This window comes from Aythya marila (genome assembly GCF_965140915.1).
Source record: "Aythya marila genome assembly, chromosome: 1".
Taxonomy (NCBI): domain Eukaryota; kingdom Metazoa; phylum Chordata; class Aves; order Anseriformes; family Anatidae; genus Aythya; species Aythya marila.
In genome coordinates this window covers 79,458,021-79,481,312 of record NC_139042.1, presented here as the reverse complement: position 1 = coordinate 79,481,312, position 23,292 = coordinate 79,458,021, and the positions used below count along the sequence as shown (strand labels likewise).

At 39.8% G+C, this 23,292-nt stretch overlaps 1 protein-coding gene across 2 annotated transcripts; it reads left to right on the top strand.

Annotated features, from left to right (window-relative positions):
- Nucleotides 1-1,609: 1,609 nt before the first annotated feature.
- Nucleotides 1,610-22,758, top strand: CLTRN (collectrin, amino acid transport regulator). Of its 2 annotated transcripts, XM_082778141.1 has the most exons (6): nucleotides 1,610-1,743; nucleotides 2,134-2,192; nucleotides 7,311-7,396; nucleotides 13,555-13,671; nucleotides 16,471-16,665; nucleotides 20,967-22,757. In XM_082778141.1, exons 1-6 carry the CDS (start codon nucleotides 1,677-1,679, stop codon nucleotides 21,121-21,123), a joined length of 681 nt encoding a protein of 226 aa, XP_082634267.1. In that variant the 5' UTR covers nucleotides 1,610-1,676; the 3' UTR covers nucleotides 21,124-22,757. The 2 variants fall into 2 exon arrangements, with proteins under 2 accessions (XP_082634267.1, XP_082634268.1); XM_082778142.1 differs by lacking the exon at nucleotides 2,134-2,192 and having other exon boundaries at nucleotides 1,622-1,743; nucleotides 20,967-22,758.
- Nucleotides 22,759-23,292: the final 534 nt, after the last annotated feature.

Below are 23,292 nucleotides of genomic sequence, written 5' to 3'. Positions count from 1 at the left end.
GCTGCAATGTACTTTGACACTGGCTCCGTGTGTTTCTAAGGCAAGAACTGATTTCCAGTGGCCAACAGCAGGGAGAGATGACAACACATCACAGTGGCAATTGGCTCCATTTGCGTGTGTGAAAACAGTGCTTTGTTTTTCCACCATCTTCCCTGGTACTGCAGTATGTCCTCCACAGAAGGAGCAGAGTTCAAGCGCTCGTTATTTGAAGCAACGCACATGAATTTACCATGAGGCTAACAAGGCTTAGAGTCTTTTTAGACTTTTTGAAATTACACATTCTACAGAAAAATGGTAGTTTTTCATGCATCTGTATATTTTTAGTGGTCTCCTTTTGATGCATATAGCCACAGTGTGTTAATTTGAGACATCATTAGGAACGAATAGGTCATTTTTTCGTTTTGGTAGGGATAGATTGAACATCTAAGCAGATAACAAATCCAATAGGTTTGTACCCGGAACCGGTTGTCTAGAGAGAGTAAACAGACAGCCAGGAATCAGCTTGATTTAATGACTTTTAAAGATGGGGTATCAATTCCTTTAACAGTGGCTTCTAAAAACAAGATTAAATTAGTGAATCAGTAAATTCTCAATTACCTGAAACTCCAAGCATCCTTATGTAGTAAATACTGATTACTGTCCTCCATAAATTCAATCCCACTGTTACATAAAATATTCTCAGTGATAGCCATTCTTGTGAAGGTCTTTGGGTCTGCAGTCTCAAGACACACTTCTAGTGCTAAAGGGCCGACTGAAAGTAATTTTGAAGAAATCTTCAATTTAGGAACTAACCATTAATCAGAATGGCTGCAGGGGGAATACAGCAGCAGACTGCAATAAAATAATCCTGTCTTGCTGCCTCAATTGCAAAGACTGTTCACCTCTCGGTGAGACATTTCAGTTGCTGAAATCTTTCTCCTCTACATTTATTTCTTTGTCTTTGAAAATGTTTGGCTAAGGGCATAGAGTACATCATTAACATATTTCCATTTATGTGTGCATGTGTGTATACACAGCGCCTTATGCAAACAAAACTAGAATACATCTTTATTCAATATGTGTACATGCTTCCCCATCAAGTCCTTCTATTGCAGGTTCTCTCATTCCAGTTTCTACTGTAGTGACACTCCAACAGCAAGAAAGTACTTCTCCACCTTTATAACTTTTCTTAGCTCAGAGTAATGTCTCAGAAGCTGATTTTGTTGGCACAGCATCGGTGCAGGTGAACACCCTGTGGGTAACAGCACAGCATCCGGCCACCGGAGTTGCAGTCTGGCCTGGCATTAATTATCCCAGACATCCTGTGTATATGTATCTAAAATCACATGCAGGGAAAAAAATAAATTAAAAAAACACACACACACACACACAAAAAAAACGAAAAAACACATTGTGCAATGCTTTGCATTATTCTAAAAAGGGAGAAGGAAAATGAAAACCTTATAACAGCTTTATTTTTTTTCCCCTTTTACTACAGATAAAGGTAGTAAATAACTAACAGAAGACAGTTGTTTCTAGTGCCCGTTTTAGCTAAAATAATGGGGGTTAATTATTAAACCTTTTACTTGGTTGCTCACTTGTGCTGCTGATGCTTTAATCCTGGGTCACAGAAAGTTTAAGAGTGCTTTACACCAGAGACTTACTTCTTTTTGCCTCAACTTTTCCACACTGAAAGGATGTTACGGGTTTTGCTGCTTACTTTCTCTGTAGTTACCATTGCTCATGCTGAGCTCTGCAAGCCAGGTAAGTTTTGGAGCTGCTGCTTCCCACTCTTCCTCGGGGAAATTTAGCTATGAGCTTATGCCTACAGAGCTCTCAGCTTCTTATGTTTTTTATTTTAGCTGGTTGCATCCAGTTTGAATATGGTAACTGAGCATTCACTTCCTTGCTGAGTTTTCAAATTAAGTACGGAAGTTGATCTTACATATTTTAAGGAGGTCATGGTAAACCTGACTGAAAATCTATAGGGCTGATGCATTTATTCATGCTAGTAGCTTCTGGTTCTCCTAACCAGGTAATCTGTTAGGGCAAATTTAGAAACTGTGATCTGTAAAATAATTAGAGAAGTAGATGATTTAAAATCCTATCTTGGTGACTATCAATATATGTTTGCCTTTCTTCTCTTTGTGTCAGATGCACAGAATGCTTTCAAAGTACGCCTTAGTATCAAAACAGCTTTGGGAGATAATGCAGTAAGTAAAGTATCTTCACATATTCTTCCTAACTAAACATCTGCCAAAAAAAAACTAATACACACTGTAAAATTTCTGAAGGCAGCTCAAGCAATTTGTTCTGAAGTGTTAATTGTAATAACTTGTTCACATCATGGCATTTGGCTAGCCCACTCCTTAAAATGACATCCTGTAAGTGAAGTGTAAAGCTTCACTTTTCATAAAGATGATTTTCTGTCAATGTATTTTTTCCTTTTTCTATTCCTTTTTTTTCATTTTCTGTGTTTCTATTCTTTTGTTGTTGTTGTTGTTTTGTTTTCTATTTTCTTTTTTTTTCTTTCTCCTTTTCTTGAAAAAAAAAAGCCAAACAGTAGAGATGTTGCACTTCATGCATGAGAGATGCTGCATAAATCTAAGTCTGTATTTTGGGAAAAACATATCTTCTTGAGAGTGCTAATTGTAAAGTCAAGCATGTCAGGGATGATAAGCAGGAAACGATTGTTAGATCTTTATGAAATGGGATTTTATGTCAGACTCTCAGACAAGCATGATCTGTAGAGATCATTCATGCATATCTCATCAGTTCTCTACTAATGTAGGCTTTGGATAGTGCCCTTTCTTCCCTGTCTGTGGTGCACATGTTAGTCTCATGAGGACTGAAATGCTTTGGCTTAATTCAAGTCCTTGGACTTAATGTACGAGTGCTGGTGTGAGCAATAATGGTCTGTAATATGCAAGAGTTTGGGAAATTAGATGACCAAATGGTCCTTCCTGATCTAAAAAACTATGAGATATGGCCGAAGGCAATATTCATTTTCAGTTTTGAATGCTTACAGAAAATCTGCAGTGCTACAGGGCTCTCAATAAAATTAGATATCAAATGTCTTGGACAGTCATCTCCACTGGAAGATGTCTGATTGTTAGAAGCCCTGGGAAACAAAGCACCATAAATTACGTGCTAGAAGAGACTGGAGGTATGAGAATCTCCCTGTGACCTTAGAAGCCATTCTGAAACTACCCTGGACTATTAGGTAACTTTAACAGTAGCAGGGACCAGTTCCACTGGGAACTTCATAAGCCAGATACATTTAGAAGAAATGTTCAAGATAAATGCTAAAGTATTTGTCTGTGGAAATTGGTATTGAAGTCAATCCTCTTGGGTGAGAGACTAATTAAACAGTTGTGCAAACCTAGATTGTTTTAAAAATTAGTGAAATACTGCAATCTTTTTGCTGAAAATATGGCAAAATCCTTATTGAAATACCTCGTGATAATAACTACAAATATTTTGATTTAATCTTGGTTCAAAACATTAGGCTCAAAACAAAGAATAAAAACTGCAGCTCCCAGCAGTGCTCTTTTTCAGTGTTTTTTAGTTCTGAAATTATAGTAAAATAAGGGTTATTTGTCTGATCATTTGTAACTTTTCTATTTTTCATCCCCAAAAAGGTATAATACAAGCCATCTTAAAATTTTTATATTACATTTTATATTTTTATATTACAAGAAAGAAAAAAAAAAAGTGAGGAGCCTTTTTTTTTTTTTTTTTGGTAAATAGATAGTAATTTATTTCATACAGTAAAGTGTATTTAAGACCAAAGAATGGTACAATCTAAACCAGTATTTTAGAACAATATGCCATACAAAATAATCCACAGATAATGAACAATCTGTTAACTGCACAACTAATATTTCCTTTTCATAGCCATGGTAGTCTTCTCTGCAAATGACTGAAACTGAAAACTGAAACTACTGTCAAACTGAAATTCATTTTGGCTTAATAATTTGTTAAACTTTGCTTTTTTATTGATTTTTGTTTTTAATTTTAGCAAAGAAAAGGTTAATACTGTCATAGTATCACTATAGTACACAATCAGTTTGGAATATCTTGGTATGCTGCTTTGCTATTTAATTCTGTTTCATTCACTTTCAAGTCACTTCAAGCTAGATGGTTGCAGAAGACTGTGATACCATCCATGGGCATGTTGCTGTAGGATTGGAAGGATAACTCCTACATACATTCAGGAGTATAGGAAATAGGTTAGTATAGTTTTCCACGTGATTTAGTGCATACTTTGAGTGATACTAATAAGGACAGACAGCATTTTTTCATCTGTTCACAAGGTAGGCTGCACTTTTAGGCAGAGAATACTGTTTTAGTGTACTGATGTTGTTATCATGGTGGCATAGAAATAGCAGCTAAGATATAGCAAGTATCTAGCTGTTTTCATGTTACTTGAAAATAATGTCAGAGGCAGAGACACTGTTAGCTAGCTAGTGGGAGGAAACCTAAACAGAAGGAAGGTGATTTACGGACAGAGTCTCTCTGATTACAGTGTTAACTTTATGAGTGCCTTCTGGAGTCACTGGTTGCTTCCTAGTCACGGAGTTAGAAAAGCTATAGAGAGTTAGCTCAAAAGGGCCAGAGTCAACCAGAGTGAGCAGGTGTGATGTCCACAGGAAGAGACCTTCAGCTGTCCCTAGTCCTCTGCTGCTCAAGGCCAAATCACCACTGCATATGGATCAGGTTGCCCAGGGGCAAGTTTATAAGATTATAATTTTGTTCTACTAACATACATTTTATTTTTCTGAGAGAACTACTATAGCATTTTACAATCTACACCACTCATCATCTTTTTTTTTTTTTTTTTCTTTTTCTTTTCCCATTGGCTCAACAACCTCTTCTTTCACAGCAAGCAATAGACTGGCAGACTGGCTTTGAGAGTCAGCTGTGTCTGTACTGTTTATTACCTTAAAGGCATTCTTGCCACCCTCATCCTCCTAATTATGTTGCCTTCTCACCACACATATTCCTGCAAGCAGTCATGTTCAGAGGGTCTTGTTAACATGGAGCCCACAGCCATCTCCATCTCCTCTTCCTCCTGTCTCATCCCTGTTTTCCTAGGGATTCTCAGCTTTCTGCCCAGAAGGCATCCTGCAGCTCCCTCTCCTCACTAGAGCAGACCCCTGAGTGCCACTTGGTTTTCTCTGCCGGTCTCCTCTCCCATTTCTCGCAGTTTATTCTGTCTGTTTTATAGTGCTTACTCTTTGAGCTGGTACCCTTTTTGTTACTTTGTCTTAAAGAAGCTCTATGCTTCATCATTAGTATTATTTTTTCATCATGAAAACCAAGTGCTTCATTCATAACAATGCATTTTGCATATATACATGTAGTGCACTAAACATAAACATGTCAAGTACATATAATATGTACTACAGGTATTGCATTTGTGTCCATGTAAGCATGAAATTGAGTTTCATCATTATCCATTATCCATCTGAGGGAATTATCTCTACAGCTGGTTTAATCCACTGGATAACAAATGATCTTATTCCGTCCTTTTGGACCTGCTCTCAAGGACTAGAGATGGCACGCAGGGATTCAGTCAATAGTGCCACACACGAAAAAGAGGATGATTTGCCTTTTTACTGCTGCAAATTGTGCTGTGTGGTTTAAATACAGATGTCTTTAAAATTATGGTAAATAGTTTTACGGCTCTCATCTATATTCCTTCCTCTACTACATTGTCTCTTCTTCCTTTAATACTATTGCTGACATTACTGTTACATTTCCATCAGTGCAGTGGGCTCAAAATACGGGCTTTTAAATACTTTTATGCAAACAGTTCCTGGTTTGTTTTCGCTTTAAGTTCCCCGATTGGCATGCATTATCACAGTGTGTTTACACCTCCCTTCATTCACAAAGCAGGAGCGGTGAGTCAGAAACCTGATTCTCAGCGCTGCATCTGGCTTTTAATGCTGCTCAAGCTGTCTGTTGCTCAGCTTTGTTGTCCCTGGCCAACCGTATCTCAGCCCATTTCACCACTCGTCATTCATTTAGGGGTGATAAATATGATCAGTATGACTTTTTGCCCTTTATCTGTCTGCCTCCTTCCCTATGCAGGCTCCCAGTCCACAGTATGTCAGAGCAAAATGAGGGATGGTGTCTGGAAGGTGGATTCCTCCTTTTTACAGAGAGGTTGCAGCTGCATGCATCCAAAATCAGAATTTAAAAAACAGGATTAAGATTTGGCATTTTCAGTGGTATTTTGTCTACTGATTTTTGATGTGTATTGATGGGTTTTGAGTGTGTTATAAGGGCCCATGAAAAAGTAGGTCCAGGTTGTCAGCAGGGTTAAGTATCCACTCCACTGGTTTTCTGTTTTGGATGATTACAGGGAGGATTTTTTTTTTTAATGCTGAAAGTTAAAGATTAGATTTGTGTTCTGACTGACTGATGAAAGCTGCCTCTAACCTCCACTAATATCATTCCAAGAAACTATTAATCTTTATAATCTGCTGAAAGGGGAAATTCAATCAGTATGCCTCAGTCACGTCTTTTGTTATAAAAATGTAATAGGTGCAGTTCTTGCTGGTCATTAGAATTGCATGTGGGAATGAAAGCCCAGGGGAACCTAGGGAAGCTTTCTCAGAAACCTGAAATTATGGAAGTATGATTTTTCATCAAGACAACAGAGAAAAGTTTTTGGAGCCCATTTTTACTTTTTATTGAAATAGTAAAGATACTGTTTTCTTTCTTTTATCTCAAATGTGAGGTAGTATTTTTCCTTGTAGCTGAGTCTATCTAAGGGTTGTAGGTGAGCCTATCTTCATGTTGTAAGAACAGCGTGCAGCAATAAGGCCACAATCTCTCTCTCTTTTTTTTTTTTTTTTTCCTGGTGTCCTGGCATCCAGCTCCCACAGACTACCTTCAACATTAGCTTTTTTATTTTCTGGCAGAACCACCTGGTCTTTAAGAGTGAATGTAAACCTCCTTAACGTGGCTGATCCAACAACAAAAGAGTCAAGGCAATTGGTGCAGCTGTGTTGGGAGAATTCGGGTAATATGCCTGGTCTTTTATATGAGCTGCTTTACATTTCCAGTTTGGCCAGTTTCCAGAAACATTCCATTCAGTCAGTTTTTGGAAAAGTTCATTTCACTCTGTATTGCATTTCACAGTAGCCATTAGAAGTCATCTTTGCACAGTAAATAAGAGACAGGAATTTATTTTCATAGCACAACCAGTGAATTTATTCATTTTCTTGATCAGTATAGCATTCCAAGTTCAGTGACTCTTTTTCCCCACTGTACCTCAAGCACTGAAGCTGAACCTGATGATTTTCCATCTTCCTTTACAGTATGCCTGGGATACAAATGAAGAGTACCTCTTCAAAGCAATGGTGGCTTTTACTATGAGAAGATATTCCAGCAAGACTACAACTCAGTAAGCATCTACTCTGATTTGCCTTATACCTATTAACCGTGCTGCACCTAGTGAGCCATTCTCTGCTGTACTGAGGTGTAGAAATCATTATATACAGCCTCCAAAAGCAGACTGTTCCAGTGTATTCTTTTGACACCCAGATACATGTTAAATGTCACTCTCTCTGTCTTAAGCAGCGTGCAGCCTTTGGAGCAGTGTCCCCACTGATGTGAAGTGGCACAGCCGTCGCTCTCAGTGGGGCTGTGCCAATTTTCTCTAGCAGAATCTGGCAGTAAGACATGATGCCTTCTGGAGGCCGTACTGGGAAGAGGTGAAGGGGCCCGTCGGCAAGGTCAAGAAATGCAGTGTGGATCCTTGAATAAGCAGCTTTGGTGCACATTTACTCAGCATGTAGCTTCAGCTGAAGATGAGCTGAGCCAGAGAACTGGAAGGTGGATTGCTGTGCTGGTGCTCTCTCCCTAATATTACAGCTGCTGAATTACCTAGCATCAAGAAGTTTCAGATGTTGCTGTTCAGACATAAATCAGCCATTAATTGGTTTTGGGATTAAATCTACCCTAAGGCATTGAATATTCTTCTCAGGCTTCTGATCATTGCTACTTATGAAATTAGATGCCAGATCAGACAGACCATTTAGCAGGCTGTAACTTCAGTATGTTCTTCCCTTCCTTAAACAAGAAACCTTGTGAGTGTATTTCTATAGGCCTTTTTTTTTTTTTCATTGTTTTTCAATCTTAAAGGAAAGATTTATTGCTCTGGTACGCTAATGAGCATAAGGTTTTCAATTTACTTTCCAAAAAAAAACCTGCTTTAGGCCATCATTGCATCAGAGGAAGCATAGTGCACATTTGCAAAGACATTAGTTATCTTTAGTCATATGATGACTATTGTGGCTGATGCACTTTCTCGTAAATAGAAGATGCGCTCCCCCTCTACGTCACAGGATTGCTTGGTTCCTTATTGTTTTATTCGTGTTCCTCAGAAGGTGCCTTATTTCATCAAAGGAGCCATTACACCGAGCTTAACAAAAACAGTCAAGTATGTTCCCACTGCACACAATGAAAATGACACTTATAAAAAATGAATTTAAGATTCAAGCTAATTAAAGGTGATTATGCAGGGCTTTTTCTCAGGTTTTCAAAGAAGGAGAATTTTAATTCAGTCTCTGACCCATAAGGATTTGCTTCCGTATATTTATTTTAGTCCCAGGTCCCCTTTTTAAATTATTATTCTCTTCCTTCAAATCCATGGTGCTTTCACATGGCAAAAAGCCTGTGTCAGACACCAGTGAGCTTTATTCTCTTCAAGTACCATGGCTGTCTGCAGACTCAACTAATATTAGAAAGTTTGGTATAGGAATGGGAAAAATTAAAGCCAGTATGAAAGGAGATAAAAATTTAATGGAAGCTGTATTTATGTACTCTGGAAAACCACAGCATTTGTACTCACTTAGCTCAATTTCCTACCAAGACAGTTTCTCCTATGGGCAAATATGATAATGGCAGTTACTCCAGTTTGGAGGTGGGCTTGCACATGTCAACAATTTCCTGCTACTAAGTTTGTCAGAGGAGAAGTCAGTACAATATTTGCAAACAGCTAGGTGTGGACATCTTTTCCTGTTTCTAAGACAGTATAGGACTTCCTCGTGAGTATAACTTGCTGGGGCAGAGGCAAGGACCCCACATAGTTACAAGTTAGGTAAGTGCCAGGCTGTACCCAACCTCGATCCCAAAGAGTCTCACTGAGTTTCAGACTGAGTGAAATCTTATACCTTTTGTCACAAAGCAGTTTTTTCTGCTACTTTGCAGGTGAGGTAGAATTTTTAATCTTCTGAGAAAACCTGTGGCAAATAAATTGCATTACACTGTGGGCACATTTACAGGTAAATGCCAGCAGATTTTCATCATGAGATGTAAAAGATGATAAATTATTCTGTGATAAAAGAAGAAACAAGTTGCAAATGACTGCATTCTGGTAGCATCTAAATTTACCCAAATTTTGCATCTAGTCAGTTAAACATTTTTGACAAAAGAAAAATTTATGAAAAATCCACTGCTGTTTTACAACCAAACACTGTTTCTGACAGAGTATAATTTATGCATGGGGACGTAACCAGAATGTGACAAACTTCCCCTTTAACATCCCATTAATTTCTAAGCCACGACACTGCAGCAGCAGCCACAACTGACTCCCACATGAGACTGAACATCATTAACTTCAGCAAGCTGGATCAGGCCCCATATGATTTTCTGGTGGATCAGCATAACCATTGTTGCAGCCTGCCCATCATTTCTGAGATTCAAAGTAATCTTTTGTTAGGCTCTGAAGCTGGATTAAAGCCAGCCTGTGATGGCAAGCATTTGAATGTGCTGCTGGAAAGAGCAGCTGGTGCTGGTGCTGCCCTTGTGTAACCACCAAGTGATCCCACTCAGAGTGGACAGGATGGCACATTGTATCTCAGTTTCTCTAAAGTTAATTTCTAAACTAAAATTTAATAAGTCATGGAGCTGTGTTTAATGTTTGAAAGGCTTGACAAATTGTCGAGGTTGTGTGAAACAGGAAAAAAACACAATCCATCAAATTACTTGGTAATTATTAATACAGATAAAACAGAGGTTTAATGTTCAGTGGAGAAATACATGTAGTTTATGTCTTGCTCTCTGTATAGCTTTTTGATTAATTCTCAATATATACATTCATGAATTACATAAGCAAACCTTTGATATGCCAGTTTTAGAAGATGATTGTCCGCAGCCTGTGTTAGCAATCCTGGTTTCCCTAATCTGTCACTCATTTGAAATAATATGCATTTCTTTTGGGCCTGACGCTGATTAATCTTTAGAGTAGAAAGAACGTGATTACATTTACCTATGTTCAAATGAAAGGATCTACTTTTGGTACATCTTCCCCCAGTTTCTATGTAAGGAAGGTGCAGTTTTCCTATCGGAATAACCAGAAAAAGTTCATCAACATTATCTATCCTCCTAGGACAGGCATTTTTGATACTAAAATAAATAAATAAATAAATATTCTGACCACTTAGAACAACAAAATAAACTTGTAGAGATAGCCAGAGATAGACACTTGGGACTCAGGGCCCATGCTTCTCCCACTAGTTTACAGCCACCATGGGCACCCAGCACCCACAGAGTCCCTGATGGATCTTCTTATCCCTAAATAATCCTCTAAATCTCCATAAGGAGATTCAAACACTTCAGCATGCTGCAAATCAAACTTATGTGCAAACAGCACCGGAAGAAAAAAAAAGAAAGGGGGCATACCTGCTGCAAGTCACATTGGTCACACTGGTGCTTGTTGAACTAGTCCATTTTGGTGTTTATGCAATCCTCTTTGACCTTCTCGTGAACAGTGTTATTCTTTTTGGAGCCCAAAAGGATTTGCATCATGCAGATTCTGCTGATGAAAAGCAGCAGTGAAGCTGGATTTTAGATGCTGATAATCAGGAGAGGATTTTAGACACAACAGGGGGCAATAAGGAGGCAAAATTTCCGTAACTTAGCATGAGTCTTGCTGCCCAACTGATTCACTGCTGTTCCATCCAGAGATGGAGAAACTGCCCCCAACAATGTCTGACTGCCCTAACTTGTGCTGAGAGCCTTGGCAATGTAGGGAAGCCCCCGGGATGAAGAGTCCCTTTGAGTCTCTGAGGCTGTAGAGAACGCCAGGGTGTTCTGCCAGTCTTTACCCACCAAATGTGTCTTTCTGTTGGAGGAATGAGCTTTGCTCACTCACCACATTTTGAGAATATTTGTAGAGCACTATGAACTCAGATTTTCTACCCAGACCAGTTTCTGAGTGCACCACAGAAATTCCTTCTTTACGAACTGCAGCAGCGTGAAGATTTAGGTCCTACTGTCATAAATTCTCCTGATGGAAAACTTCCTCCACAGAAACATTTTTAGATATTCTGTGAAGTCAGCAAGAGTTTGTCATCCACCAGCCAAAAGTAGACACTTTTTCTTCCCCTCCTGTAAATTTTGTGCTTTGCTTTTATTTTGAGTGGAATAAATCTACTTTCATCTTCTGACTGTTGCCAGCAAACTGATGTGAACATCTTTTAAAATCCCAGAGGATGGTTTTCCTCTTTTATCCAAGAAAATTCTCTGTATTTGCAAAATTGACATTGTTCCTGAGAGGTAAAAGTGGGTATTTCAGTTCTGCAAAATCATTGCTTTCCATTTTATTGCATGTCTCTGTGGAATATATACCTTCTCTGTAAAATTAAAGGCTGCCCTACCCAAACACTCGGGCACCTGAACAAAAAAAAAGCACCTACCACCCAAAAAAGCTTTTAGTAAGAAGTATTTCTACAAAATATCCAAAGTGAACTGTTGTGAACAAGCCAATGCCTGTCCTGCCTTAACAGCTATCTCATTTTTTTTCTTTTTTTTCTATTTTTTCCCCCTTTTTTTTCCTTCTTCTGTCTGGAGACTATGCACCTAAGGGCAGCATTTGTTACCTTACGTTCTTTCCTACTTTGTGCTTTCTGCTCCTCAGACCATTGCTGAAGTCTTCTTAGCAGTCATTTAATTAAGTTTGTAATTAGCCAGAAGATGGCACTACAAAACAGAGCTCTGTGGCAGGTCATTGCTTCCAGTGGGAGATTTGTCACCCTGGGAAATTGCAGAAACTGGAAAGGAAATGTTAAAATTTGCATTTTGATGATGGACAGTCCAAACCTTGAATCCAGTGATAATAATGGGCATCAACGTAGTTAATTAAGAGAGGAGCTGCATTCTTCTTTGCTGGCTCACAGCAGGGTCTCCTCTGTAACAGCAGATAGTAGTTGAACTCCAGTTGTCCCAAGTGGGGTCCAACAAAACAGGGACAGGGCAGCTTTGTTATGCTTGTGGCCAGGCAGACCTTATGCAAAGGTGAACCAAGGCTGGGCTGCTCCCTGGCAATAGAAATAGTCCTAACTCTTGCTCGTGGGCTTTTGGAATATCTGCTCACTGCTTGGGCATGACCAGGAAATCTGAATCCTGAGCCAAAGGGTTATTTATTAATGGTACAGAATGTTTTGTTGTTGTTTTCTATTTTTCTTTCTCTAGCTCTCTGTCTTTCAAGTTTTTGGATGTCCTTTTATGATACATATCATATTCCTTGCCATGCTGTAATAAATGCTACATTTACAGCAATTTCTGTATATCACATGTGTGTTTGGCTGGTTTCTCAGCTATATGAATAAAAAATAGGAACAGACCAAAGAACATGAAGGCACCATCTATTCTCAGTCACTTTGTTATACATGTATTAGCCTTTAATTCTTTATTTTTAACACTCATGGTGATATCATTCTGCAAGGTATTTCTAATTATAGTTCATTTAATACACTTACTAGTATCAGTGGTAGATTACAAGTTTATAAGATTTTGAAAAAAAGCATTTTAAAGACATGTCACCCACTTTTTACATCGTATGCAATGAGAAGCTGCATGCCTATGGCCTTCCACTGTTAACTTCACATAAAACCAAGCAATCTTCCTTTGAAACAGATGAAGTAAATATGCCATAGCACATCCTAGAGGGCATAGATCAGTGCCAGTATGATGTTTATTTTCAGTCTTTTGCCTCCACTCTGTGCTTGACAGTGCAGAAAGATGTTAAAGACACCATTTTTTTTGCTCTTCCTTCTGTGTTGACCTCCTCTTCTCCCTCCTGAAAGTATACCCTGTAGAAGGACTGCACACACTTGAAGATTGTATGGGGAATCACCACATCTGGCTCCTGTAGCATTGGTTGTCAAAAATAAAATTCTTATTTCATCAATGTGTTTATCTTATTATATGGCTTTGCTTTTTTTGTTTTTCAAAGCCCAGATGATTAAGATACAGAAATTTATTTTTCTGGGTTGTTACACTAAATGTATGTTCAAGTTCAGACAAGTTTGTAGTAGATTCAGAAATTCACTTGTAGGCTCAACTTTGGTCTCAATAAGCTTACATATTTTCAATCAGATTGGGAAATGGGAAATGCCATGGGTGGTGTTTCTTCCTTGGGCATTAACCATTACATTTTTTAGAAGATTATTCCCCCTTAGGTGAAAGCAGTATTTTAGGAAAATCTGAAATATTTCAATAATTACTCCCGTGCTTCTTTAATTTATTATTATTATATTTTTTTTTAACCGTCTGTAGAATTTCCAATGTGCTGCTCTGCAATGTGACGGATCGGGTGTCATTTTGGTTTGTGGTCACGGATTCTACCAAAAATACAACAACTGTTCCAGGAAGCGAGGTAGAGGCAGCCATCAGGTACAGTCACTGCTTCCGCAGCCTCTCCTTTCTTGCTGACTGAGGATGCTTTCTCTCCTGGGGCCATCAATAAGCACTCTGCCTCTTTAAGGACGAACTAATTGAAGTAGTTAAAACACCAAAGGGTCAGTACTCTTTCAGGCATGTAAGATTAGCAGGGTTTTTAACAGGCACACAGAATTCAAAGCATGTGAACCTTGGGATTATAACTGTGGAAGGAGCCTCTCTTAATGCTGGGGCTTTGGATGAAAGCTAGACCCCTTCCCAGAGCCCAAGCTGTAATTTGGTATCCTGTGCATGGCAGAAGCACTGCTGGCATCTGGCTGCTACATTTCCCAGTGAGAGAGCCTTCTTCCTCAGGTGACAGGATTCCAGCCTTTTTTTTTGGGGGGGAGGTTATATCATTTCATTCTCATTGCATGTTATATGACCATCTGCATGCACCAGGACTAGTAACCACGGGCTTCCTTTAGGTTCTCATCAAGTACAATTTTTCAGGCTTCCTGTAGAAGTCAATGTTCACATGAGAAGAGCTCATGTGAGGTATTCATGAGAACAGCTGGCTGTGTCCCAGCTTGGTTTAAATAACCTTGTACTCCTATTATTCTCATTCCAGCTCTTTTTGGAATGCTAGTTGCTACAGTAGTTGAGCATTACTTGTACAAAGTACCGTGTGGTACAAATCAGTTCACTTTCTACTCAATATCACATTCCGTAGCCAATAAAAGCAAGAGTGTGGAGTTGAAGAGCGAAAAACCTGACTTTGATGGTCTATCAAAGCTACAAAAGGGGTTTGTGGGGATGACTCCCACAGGCAGCATAACTCACATATCTTTCTCAAGCACTGAGTGGAAAACAGACCTCTTTGTTTTTAGACATTCTGTACTTTGTCTTGAAAATTCACGTTATCTCTGTGGAGGTGTAATGCCTAATTCCTGATGAATGAGCATGCGTTCTTTTGGAAAGATTAACTTTTAAGCTTATGAGTAGATTAAACTGTTTCCTGCAGAGGCACCAAACAATAGTTTCATAGCATTAGTAGAGGAAGCAGATTATTTATTCACTGAAGCTCTCTAAGAGTGCTGGAATGCAGATTTATTTTTTTTCCTTTTCCATTTCTGTTATTCTTTGAATCATTCAGTAGCATAAGCTGATTTACTTAAGTCTTTTATATGCCCCCTTGGAAGGAGAAACTGGATACTACTATAGCATGTTTGTTTTTTTAACTGTTGTGTCTCACCCAAAAAAAGAATATGCTATTTTTAAAAAGTTGTAATTCCTACCTAACACAGAAACAAGAATTAAAATGTTCTATAAAGCTACATATTTGAAAATTCAATTGCTTCTGACTGCAGGCTTCCATACTAAACTATTATTCTAATTCTTTGTATAGTACAGCATCATGTACGAATGCTAACGAGGACCAGGATTTTATTGTAGGAGGTTCTCCAGAAACTAAGAACAAAGAGGAAGGCAAACCTTCTCAAAGCTCTGTATGGTTCCCAAGATCTTGCATAAATATACATGGATATATTTCTGCCTATACAAACACAATAAGCACCTGTAGTTACCTGCACATCTTTCAGCACAGAAGTCTGTAACTCCAGCCATTAGAGAAGGGTGAACAACGCTTACTTCAGCTGCTCACAAAGAACCATTTATATCAATAAGGGTGAAAATCTCTTTAAATCACAGGCAGCTTACCATATAATGAGTCTTACAATATGCCATGGCTTTCAGTCCTCTCCGGGAATGCTAGCTTTCCGTTAAGGGTAAGAATTTCCTGCTTGAGAGAGTCAACGTGATGATTTCCAAGAAGAGTAATTTTAAAAATTTTACCTTTGTTTACCATATATCTTATGGGAAATATTTCTTAAGAAATACTTGTTTTATGGTAAATTAATTTAATTGTATACAAGAAAGAGATGATGTGAATCATACAACTGCAATCAAAAATCTCCGAACACCAATATGTGTAATAAATTTTGTCAAAATTTTCAAATGTCTTGCAAAAGCTAATGAAAAATACTGCTAAATCCTTTTGAGACCACTTAGATTCAGATCCAGAAATTACTGCCAATGCTCAAAAGTAATGAATATGAGTGAAGATATCCATTCAAGGGTAGTAGTTGTACTACTAATTTGAAAAAGTGTATTTCTCAGACTTACTGTTTCTCATAAAAGAAAACATCTGCAAAGTGCAAATCCATATACTACATCCTACAGGGAAGAAAGGTATATTGGCAATGGGGATGGATTCTTCTGGATCAAATAATAACCAGTGCCTCATGGATCTAAGAAAATCTACAGCAGCAAGAGTAGATGTACATGCCTATAACAGGCAGGACAGTTCAGTTTGTGGAACCAAGGGGCACTGATAAGGAAATCCTCTGAGCATTGCAGAGTGGCTCCACCAGTCCCACACTATCCTTGAATGTCTCATAAACAAGACAACAGAGCCACCATTTTAGATTGCTGTCTTCAGCATGTGGTCCAAACCACAAACAACTAATAATACTGTACTTCAAGTCTCATCTGTATTTTCCAATATTTCAGATAAATGAATAAGGAAGTCTGGTATTCAAAATCCCATAAGCGTGTGGGTATCTATGGATTACTGACAGGATCTATGCTAAAGTGAAGGTCTGTGTAATCCTACCAACATCATGCTGGATCAAATTCAACCCCGACAGACTTGCAGCACACACGTGAAAATATTTTTTTCTTCTATCTTTTTTTTTTATTATTATTTATAAAATACCTTTTTAAAGAGCTGTGATGCTTTTTGTTTTTGTGAAGGATGAACCGGAACAGAATCAACAATGCCTTCCTACTGAGTGACAAAACACTGCAGTTCCTGAAGATACCCTCCACTTTGGCACCTCCTGTTGAGCCCTCCACACCTGTCTGGCTTATTGTATTTGGTGTTGTTCTTTGTCTCATTGTGGCCGGAATTGTTTTCCTCGTTGTTGCAGGGATTCAGCAGCGCAAGAAGTAAGCAGCTTAGCTTTTCTTCTAACTACATACGGGCAAATTAAGTTAGCTGGGTTGGTTGTGCTTTTCAAGTCTGCCTCAGAGAAACTGTAGCTGTGTCCTTGCTCCATCCATAGGTAAAGGTAGCCTTTGTATCCTTTTCTGAAGGTAGGGTTTAAATTTTTTTAACTGTGAACTAAATGCCTTAGTAATGCTGGGGTACTGGAAACAGGGAGGATAACAACCTGATCCTGGAGGTCATCTAAGTAAAGACAATAGCTTTACACAGACTTTTGTTGTCATTTTTCTCAAGATTTAGCGTGCTGTAGGTGAATCTCTTCTCACAGAGTAGCCAAATAGCTACCAAGGGACAGAAGCCTGCCAGTGACTGTGCCCCCTCCAAGGCCACAGTGTCACAAACTGACAAGGCTAGAAAAAGTGCTGCTGCAATTTGAGAAGCCTAAGTAGAGGACACAGTAATGGTTAAGGTATGGCTGAAGAAGGCCTGCCCAATGAGATGGTGCCTCATCTCACCTTCTGTTCACATCCTGATGAGTCTGAGCAACCTAGCCCTTCACAGGTTCATGACCAGATCTCACCAGCCTAGGTGTCTGCTGTTTGTTGGCAGGGTAAGAGAGAGAGGTGCTCCCTTTGTCACTCATTTTCTGCCCTGTGGCAGCAGTGGTGAAACAGAGAAGGTTATTCATGCTGTCCTAGTGTGAGCAGGTAGAAGTGGGTCAGAGATTTGTGGAGGTTTTGATCCCACCGTCACTGTTGGTTCCGAGATGGGCATGAGGAATGGAAATTTCTCATCTGAGCTGAGATCCTGCCATGGAAGTAACAAATAGTTGAACTTCTACCATGACTTAGGCTGCCTTGAAGGTTAGGGTAATGCAAAGTTCTGACATCAGCAAGAAAATCATATATCCCTAGATATATCAGGACAACGGATTCACATGTGAAAAGCAGTATGTTGCAGAGATTTTTCCTTTCTGCCTCCTCATCACCTCAAAAAGCAATGTTAAAAGACCTCAGAAGAACAGGACTTTTTGTGAGGGATAAGTGGTTTTAATAGAGAGATGGGTAGCCTGAATCCCTTCAGTTATATTTTGCATTCAGAAAATTTGCATGAATTTGTGACCCCCCTTTCTGTTACCAAAAGCAAAATTCAACAAACAGTAGATGAGATATGCTGCTGGGGAAAGAGTTAGGGCAGGCACTTGAGATCATGTATAGTTTAAACCTTGTCACAACCTTCCATAACCTTCGGGTTATTTTATCCCCTGAACCTAGGCAACCTCATCTGTAAAACTGGAGCACTGTTGGTTCCTGAAGCCCATATTTACCCTCAGTGTATCTTTGTAGTATCATGGCTCTGTGAGTCTATATAACACCTAGCTCAAAGGGGGTCACTAAACATTTCAGATGAGTGTAACATAAATAAATTATGCTAAATAGCCATGATTTTTCTAGCTAAAATAATCCTTTTTACTTTATATCAGACTGAAAGACAACATTTTCCCATCCTGTTTACAGAAAAGCTCAGCTGAGCATGAACAGTTCTATTAGGCACCTTTTCACTCTCTCCTCTGTTCCCCTACCTTGTCTTTACGCATAGACTTTCCTGAGAGCAGAGTTATCCATGGTTGAATTATAACCCTCCTTTCAACTCAATGGCATCTGCAGGCAGAGCTGAAGGAATGAGAGGGTAAAACAAATGTATATTTTTTCTGTCTACTGTTGGAAAGACTGGAGAGGTAAAATGGATGGTCTGAGCTATTTGGCTTCTTGATAGAAGAGCCAGACATTAGAGAAGTGAATTTCAAAAGTGCTCATCTCTTCTTCAGGCACTGAAATATGTGATAAGTCGTGAAAAGACTTCAGAACAGCCAGTAATGAGTTTTCCTGGAAACCTGACCAGAGCTGACACAGTGACACAGCTTACTAGGCAACACAGCTATGTTGCCTAGTAAGCTGTGTTGGAAATCTGGCCCCAAGGACAGTGTTGACTTCTCATAAACCTGGCATTTTGTCTTTACTGGCCTTTAAAGTACCTTAATTCAAATAAGCACAAAAGGGAGTGCTTCAGCCTGCTCACACACAGGGTATCAAGGAAGCACATGATTGGCCTCTAATGGAGCTTCCTTAATGAGTTAGACTCACGTGTCATTTCTTGAACTGGAAGATTTTCTTAATTAGGTTTTCACTGTGCATCACTGCCAACATGTAAAAATCCAGGCCACAGCTGCCTGTAGTTTGCAGTCATTAGCAGAGCACCATGTGTCTGTAGCTACTGACTTTACAGTGAACTGGATCAGACACATTATCTCCCAACTTTATGTTTGTTCTCCTGTCATCACAGCAGTATGACACCTCCCTCTCTACTAACAGATTTGGTGCCTACCCAGGGAAGGACCCTACTTTGGGTCAGCCCAAAAGTGGTCAGGCAGTTGGACTTGATGGTCTTTGTAGGTCTCGCCTCGCCTCGCCTCGCCTCGCCTCGCCTCGCCTCGCCTCCCCTCGCCTCCCCTCGCCTCCCCTCCCCTCCCCTCCCCTCCCCTCCCCTCCCCTCCCCTCCCCTCCCCTCCCCTCCCCTTCCCTTCCCTTCCCTTCCCTTCCCTTCCCTTCCCTTCCCTTCCCTTCCCTTCCCTTCCCTTCCCTTCCCTTCCCTTCCCTTCCCTTCCCTTCCCTTCCCTTCCCTTCCCTTCCCTTCCCTTCCCTTCCCTTCCCTTCCCTTCCCTTCCCTTCCCTTTTTTCTGTTCTGTTCTGTTCTTTACTGTGTATGATGTGTTAGCCTGATGGACAGCCCTGCTTCCAAAATCCCATCTTCAGCAAAGACCAAAAACATTTGTCTTGGGAAGAGTAAGGACAGAGTGAGCACACAAATGCTTCCCTCTGTTACTCACCCAGCACCTATTTTGCAGCTGGTGGCCTTCCTGAGATGGATTTGGTCTTCATGTTCTGAGTAACCCACGATGTTTTATCTTCTCTTGACTTGCTGAGTCCCTCCTTGGACTAAGAAATTCTTAGCTTCTCTGAATTCCTATGGTAACAAGTTACACTCCTATTCTATTCCTCCCTTTTCTTTTGAATGCACACCTTAGTAACCATCTTTCTTTATGTTTGTGCCCACACTTTTTGAATCAAAGAACTCTCATCCCTGTAAGAGCTGATAAGTCAGTCAGAGGTCAGAGGCTTCCAGTACTATCCCCACAGTTATTTTTAGCAAGCCTGTAATGCCAACAATCTCCCAAAGGCCAATAACATTTTATTATTCTTAATATCACTATTATTTGATATTATACTGAGTCAGGCTGCTATGATTGTCCTGAGTCAGATTGTTACAGTATGCATTGTGGGATAGGAAGAAGCGGTGGAGCTGACCTTTGAGTTTCTTATCCTCTGAAACCGCTGATGCTGCAGGCTGTAAAGTACAGCAGGTTTTTCAACTATGAACTAGTGCATCTCAAGGTCAGAATACATCTGGAATTGAAGGAACACTATGACATGTTGACTGATACTTCTCTATTACATCTTTTTTTTTTTTTAAGATAATTTTATTTAACTATTTTAATATGGTTGTCATGAGAACTGTAGCCAGGAAAGTGAAACCCATGAAATTGCTTAGTCTAGAAAACAAAAGTATAAAAAGATACTAGGTTGGAAGAGTGCCTAACTTCTGGAGAAGGTTGTCAAGGAGTCTGAAGACACTCAAGTCTCCACCAGTGGAGGCTTTAGTCAGAAGTCAATTTGTTTCTTACAGTATATTTTAATTTATCCACATCATTGGTTGAAATCTATGACATACAACAGGGCCAGACTAGGTGTGTAGTGTGGTCCTTCCTGACTTCAGGCAAAAAAACAGATTCAGAGTTGGTTTTTATTTCCATTTTTCTCTTACACCAGGTTTTACTTCTGCAACCTCCAGTCATTTCACAGAACCAGTAGCCCAAGTAATACATATAACATATTTACAACACGTTTACCCTAGGTTTTCTGATTCCCAGTCCTGACCTTGAACCACTAAACCAAAGTTTCCAGTCCCAGGAAGGGAAGGCCTCCCCCCTTCAGTGGTGTATTTACAGCAGCAAAGAGGCTGTGCAGGTAGCTGCCTGCTTTTGCACGTAAAGGTGGTTGTGAGCTAATACAGCTAAAGTTGATGTAAGAGCAAATGATGCTGGGGAGCCTCTGCGCCAGACGATGCCTTTCAGTATGTAACCTACAACAACCTTCTAATTAAATGTGCTGTTTTCCGTCTGTGAGAGTTTGGTGGAGTGCTGCAGGTCAATAGAATAAGACAATTTTCTCTTCCTTGTTTTTAGAAAGAATAAAGAGTCAACAGAGAGAGAAAACTTAGAAGACAAAGGCGAAGTAACAATAACAATAGAAAATGGGATTCCTTGTGAAACATTGGATTTAAAAGCAGGCCACATTAATGGAGTCTTTTCAGCAGATGATGAACGGTTCACGTCCTTATGAAATGCTGCCATCGCTATCTGGCGCTCTTTTGAAAGACTCCCGTGCCTACCTTATCTCGTCACTACTCCTGAATGTCAAATATGAAGACAAGAAAAATGTCCTTTCACTTAATTTCCCTCGAGAGAACCTTTTGCTGATAACAGATACACAGGAACCTCCATTACAAAGCTTTTGTTCATGAGCGAAGCAAATGAGAAGACCTCAAATGATATCCATTAATGATTTCTAAAAGATGTGTGGCAGAACAGGGTTGAAATCTGCGTTATGTCAAGTGTTTAATTTTTAATGATTATTTAAGTGTGTCTGTTGGTTGTTTTTCCCTAATGTAAATGTGAAACTACATTATTCTTGGATGTCACAGGGGAGATCATCTATCATTGTCAATCCTTGCTGGGCTTTCTTTTAAGCCATATGCAAAAGTTTCTCTGTAAGCTGACTTCTGTTTGCTCATCTACAGTATGCTTTTGGATTGAATAGTGATCAGTGCATGAAGGTTTTAGTTTACTGGGGAGAAAAAAGTAAGCTTTCACAGCCTCCATAAGAGCAGGTTAGGAAGTGATGGGGTCAACTATAGCATTAGGACTAGCAAGGATCTGGTGGTACTAAACAGGTTTTTCACTTTACAAAGTAACAGATTACATGACCTGGAAATTAAAAGTTGCAAGAGTTTAAAATTTGTTGAACTTAAAAGTTGGAAGAAAGGGGAGATTTTCCAAAGTTGTAGCCTGTGGTTAGTGGCCCGTCTCTCATTAAATTTATGAGGGCATGTTGCAGTTCTTTGAAAATTCTTTATGCTTTTTAATAATAAAAGAAGAGCAAATTTCCCAGGGACATAGTGAACCCAGGGTCAGCTGAACACTTAATGTGGTATCTGGTTACCTTTTGAAAAGGTCCAGCACTTGTAGCACTGGCTACAGGTCTTCTTGCATCCTACCCAGATAAGGACATGTAGGCTGTGTCAGCAGAGAGCATTCGGACCTGGGTTTCCTATGGGTCTGGAAGCTGAGGGCACCAAATACCAGCCATTAAATTGCATTGATGGATTACTTTGACATCAGTCATGCACTCAGAATAGGCTATCTGTGCCCTAAGCCTGTTCCCATTGAAACCGGTAATGAAATTCTTACTGATTTCAGAAGTATTAGGCCTGAGTGAAGGAGAGTTGTCTGTGTGGATAACTGCACACAGAATGGAAGTGTGTTAAGTAAAATACTGTATCTGCAGTCACCAAACAGCTACTCACGCTACTATAGGTAGGATCTGACCATCTAATTTTCAGTGTAAAGTTTGAAGGCAATATTAGAAAGCCCACTTATTTATTCAGGTTATTCTGTGCATCTGGAGCTCCTTCACCCATAGGAACAGGGTAAAACTGGGTAAAAGCTCCTCATAAAGTACCCTCCAGTGTCCTGAAGGGTGAGAAGGTTTTTCATCTCCCACAGTTCAAATTCTTCGGCATTTTGGCTGTATCATCTTTGTTTTTCCATTTGACCTTGCTCTGGCTCTTGGGAATGGGGTGAGCAGAATGGGAGGTATGGGGAGATCAGGGAAACTGTGAGAAGAAGGGAGGAGGCTGAGAGGGTGGAACTCAAAGCTGAGAGAGGGAGGGGGAGAGGAGGGCAAAATGTGAAATAAAACTATGGAGCCCACAGATCAAGTGTCTCACCTGGTCTCCTTTCTGATTGCTGTCTTTTGCGTCCTGATGGAGGGCCCCTCTGGATGAGGACCGTGACTTCTCTGTGCCCCAGAGGGTGTGCCACTCACTCCTCAGTTATTAATGGTAACATCTCGGTGCTTCAAATTACCGTCAACAACATGGAGATGCATTTCTCACAGGAATGCCAAAGGTTAAGCTTACCGGTGTTTGAGATCATTTGGAGGGAAGATACAGAGTACAGTATTATTATTGCTTCCTCAGTCATTGCTCCAAGGTCTTTCACTCAGGCAGAGTTTTATGTAGGTAATTCAGATCACATCATTTCTAAACCTTCGCGCTTTTCACATTCTTTGTATGACAAATAGCTATGCTGCAGCCTGACCACAATGGATGGCTGTAACTGCAGCACCTCTGGAAGAGCCTCTGAAAGATTTCAGTAAGAAGAGCTTAGTGGTGCAAGAGGAACCCCAAGCTACCGTTTAAAAATTACTGTTATCCTGTGCTGTGCTATA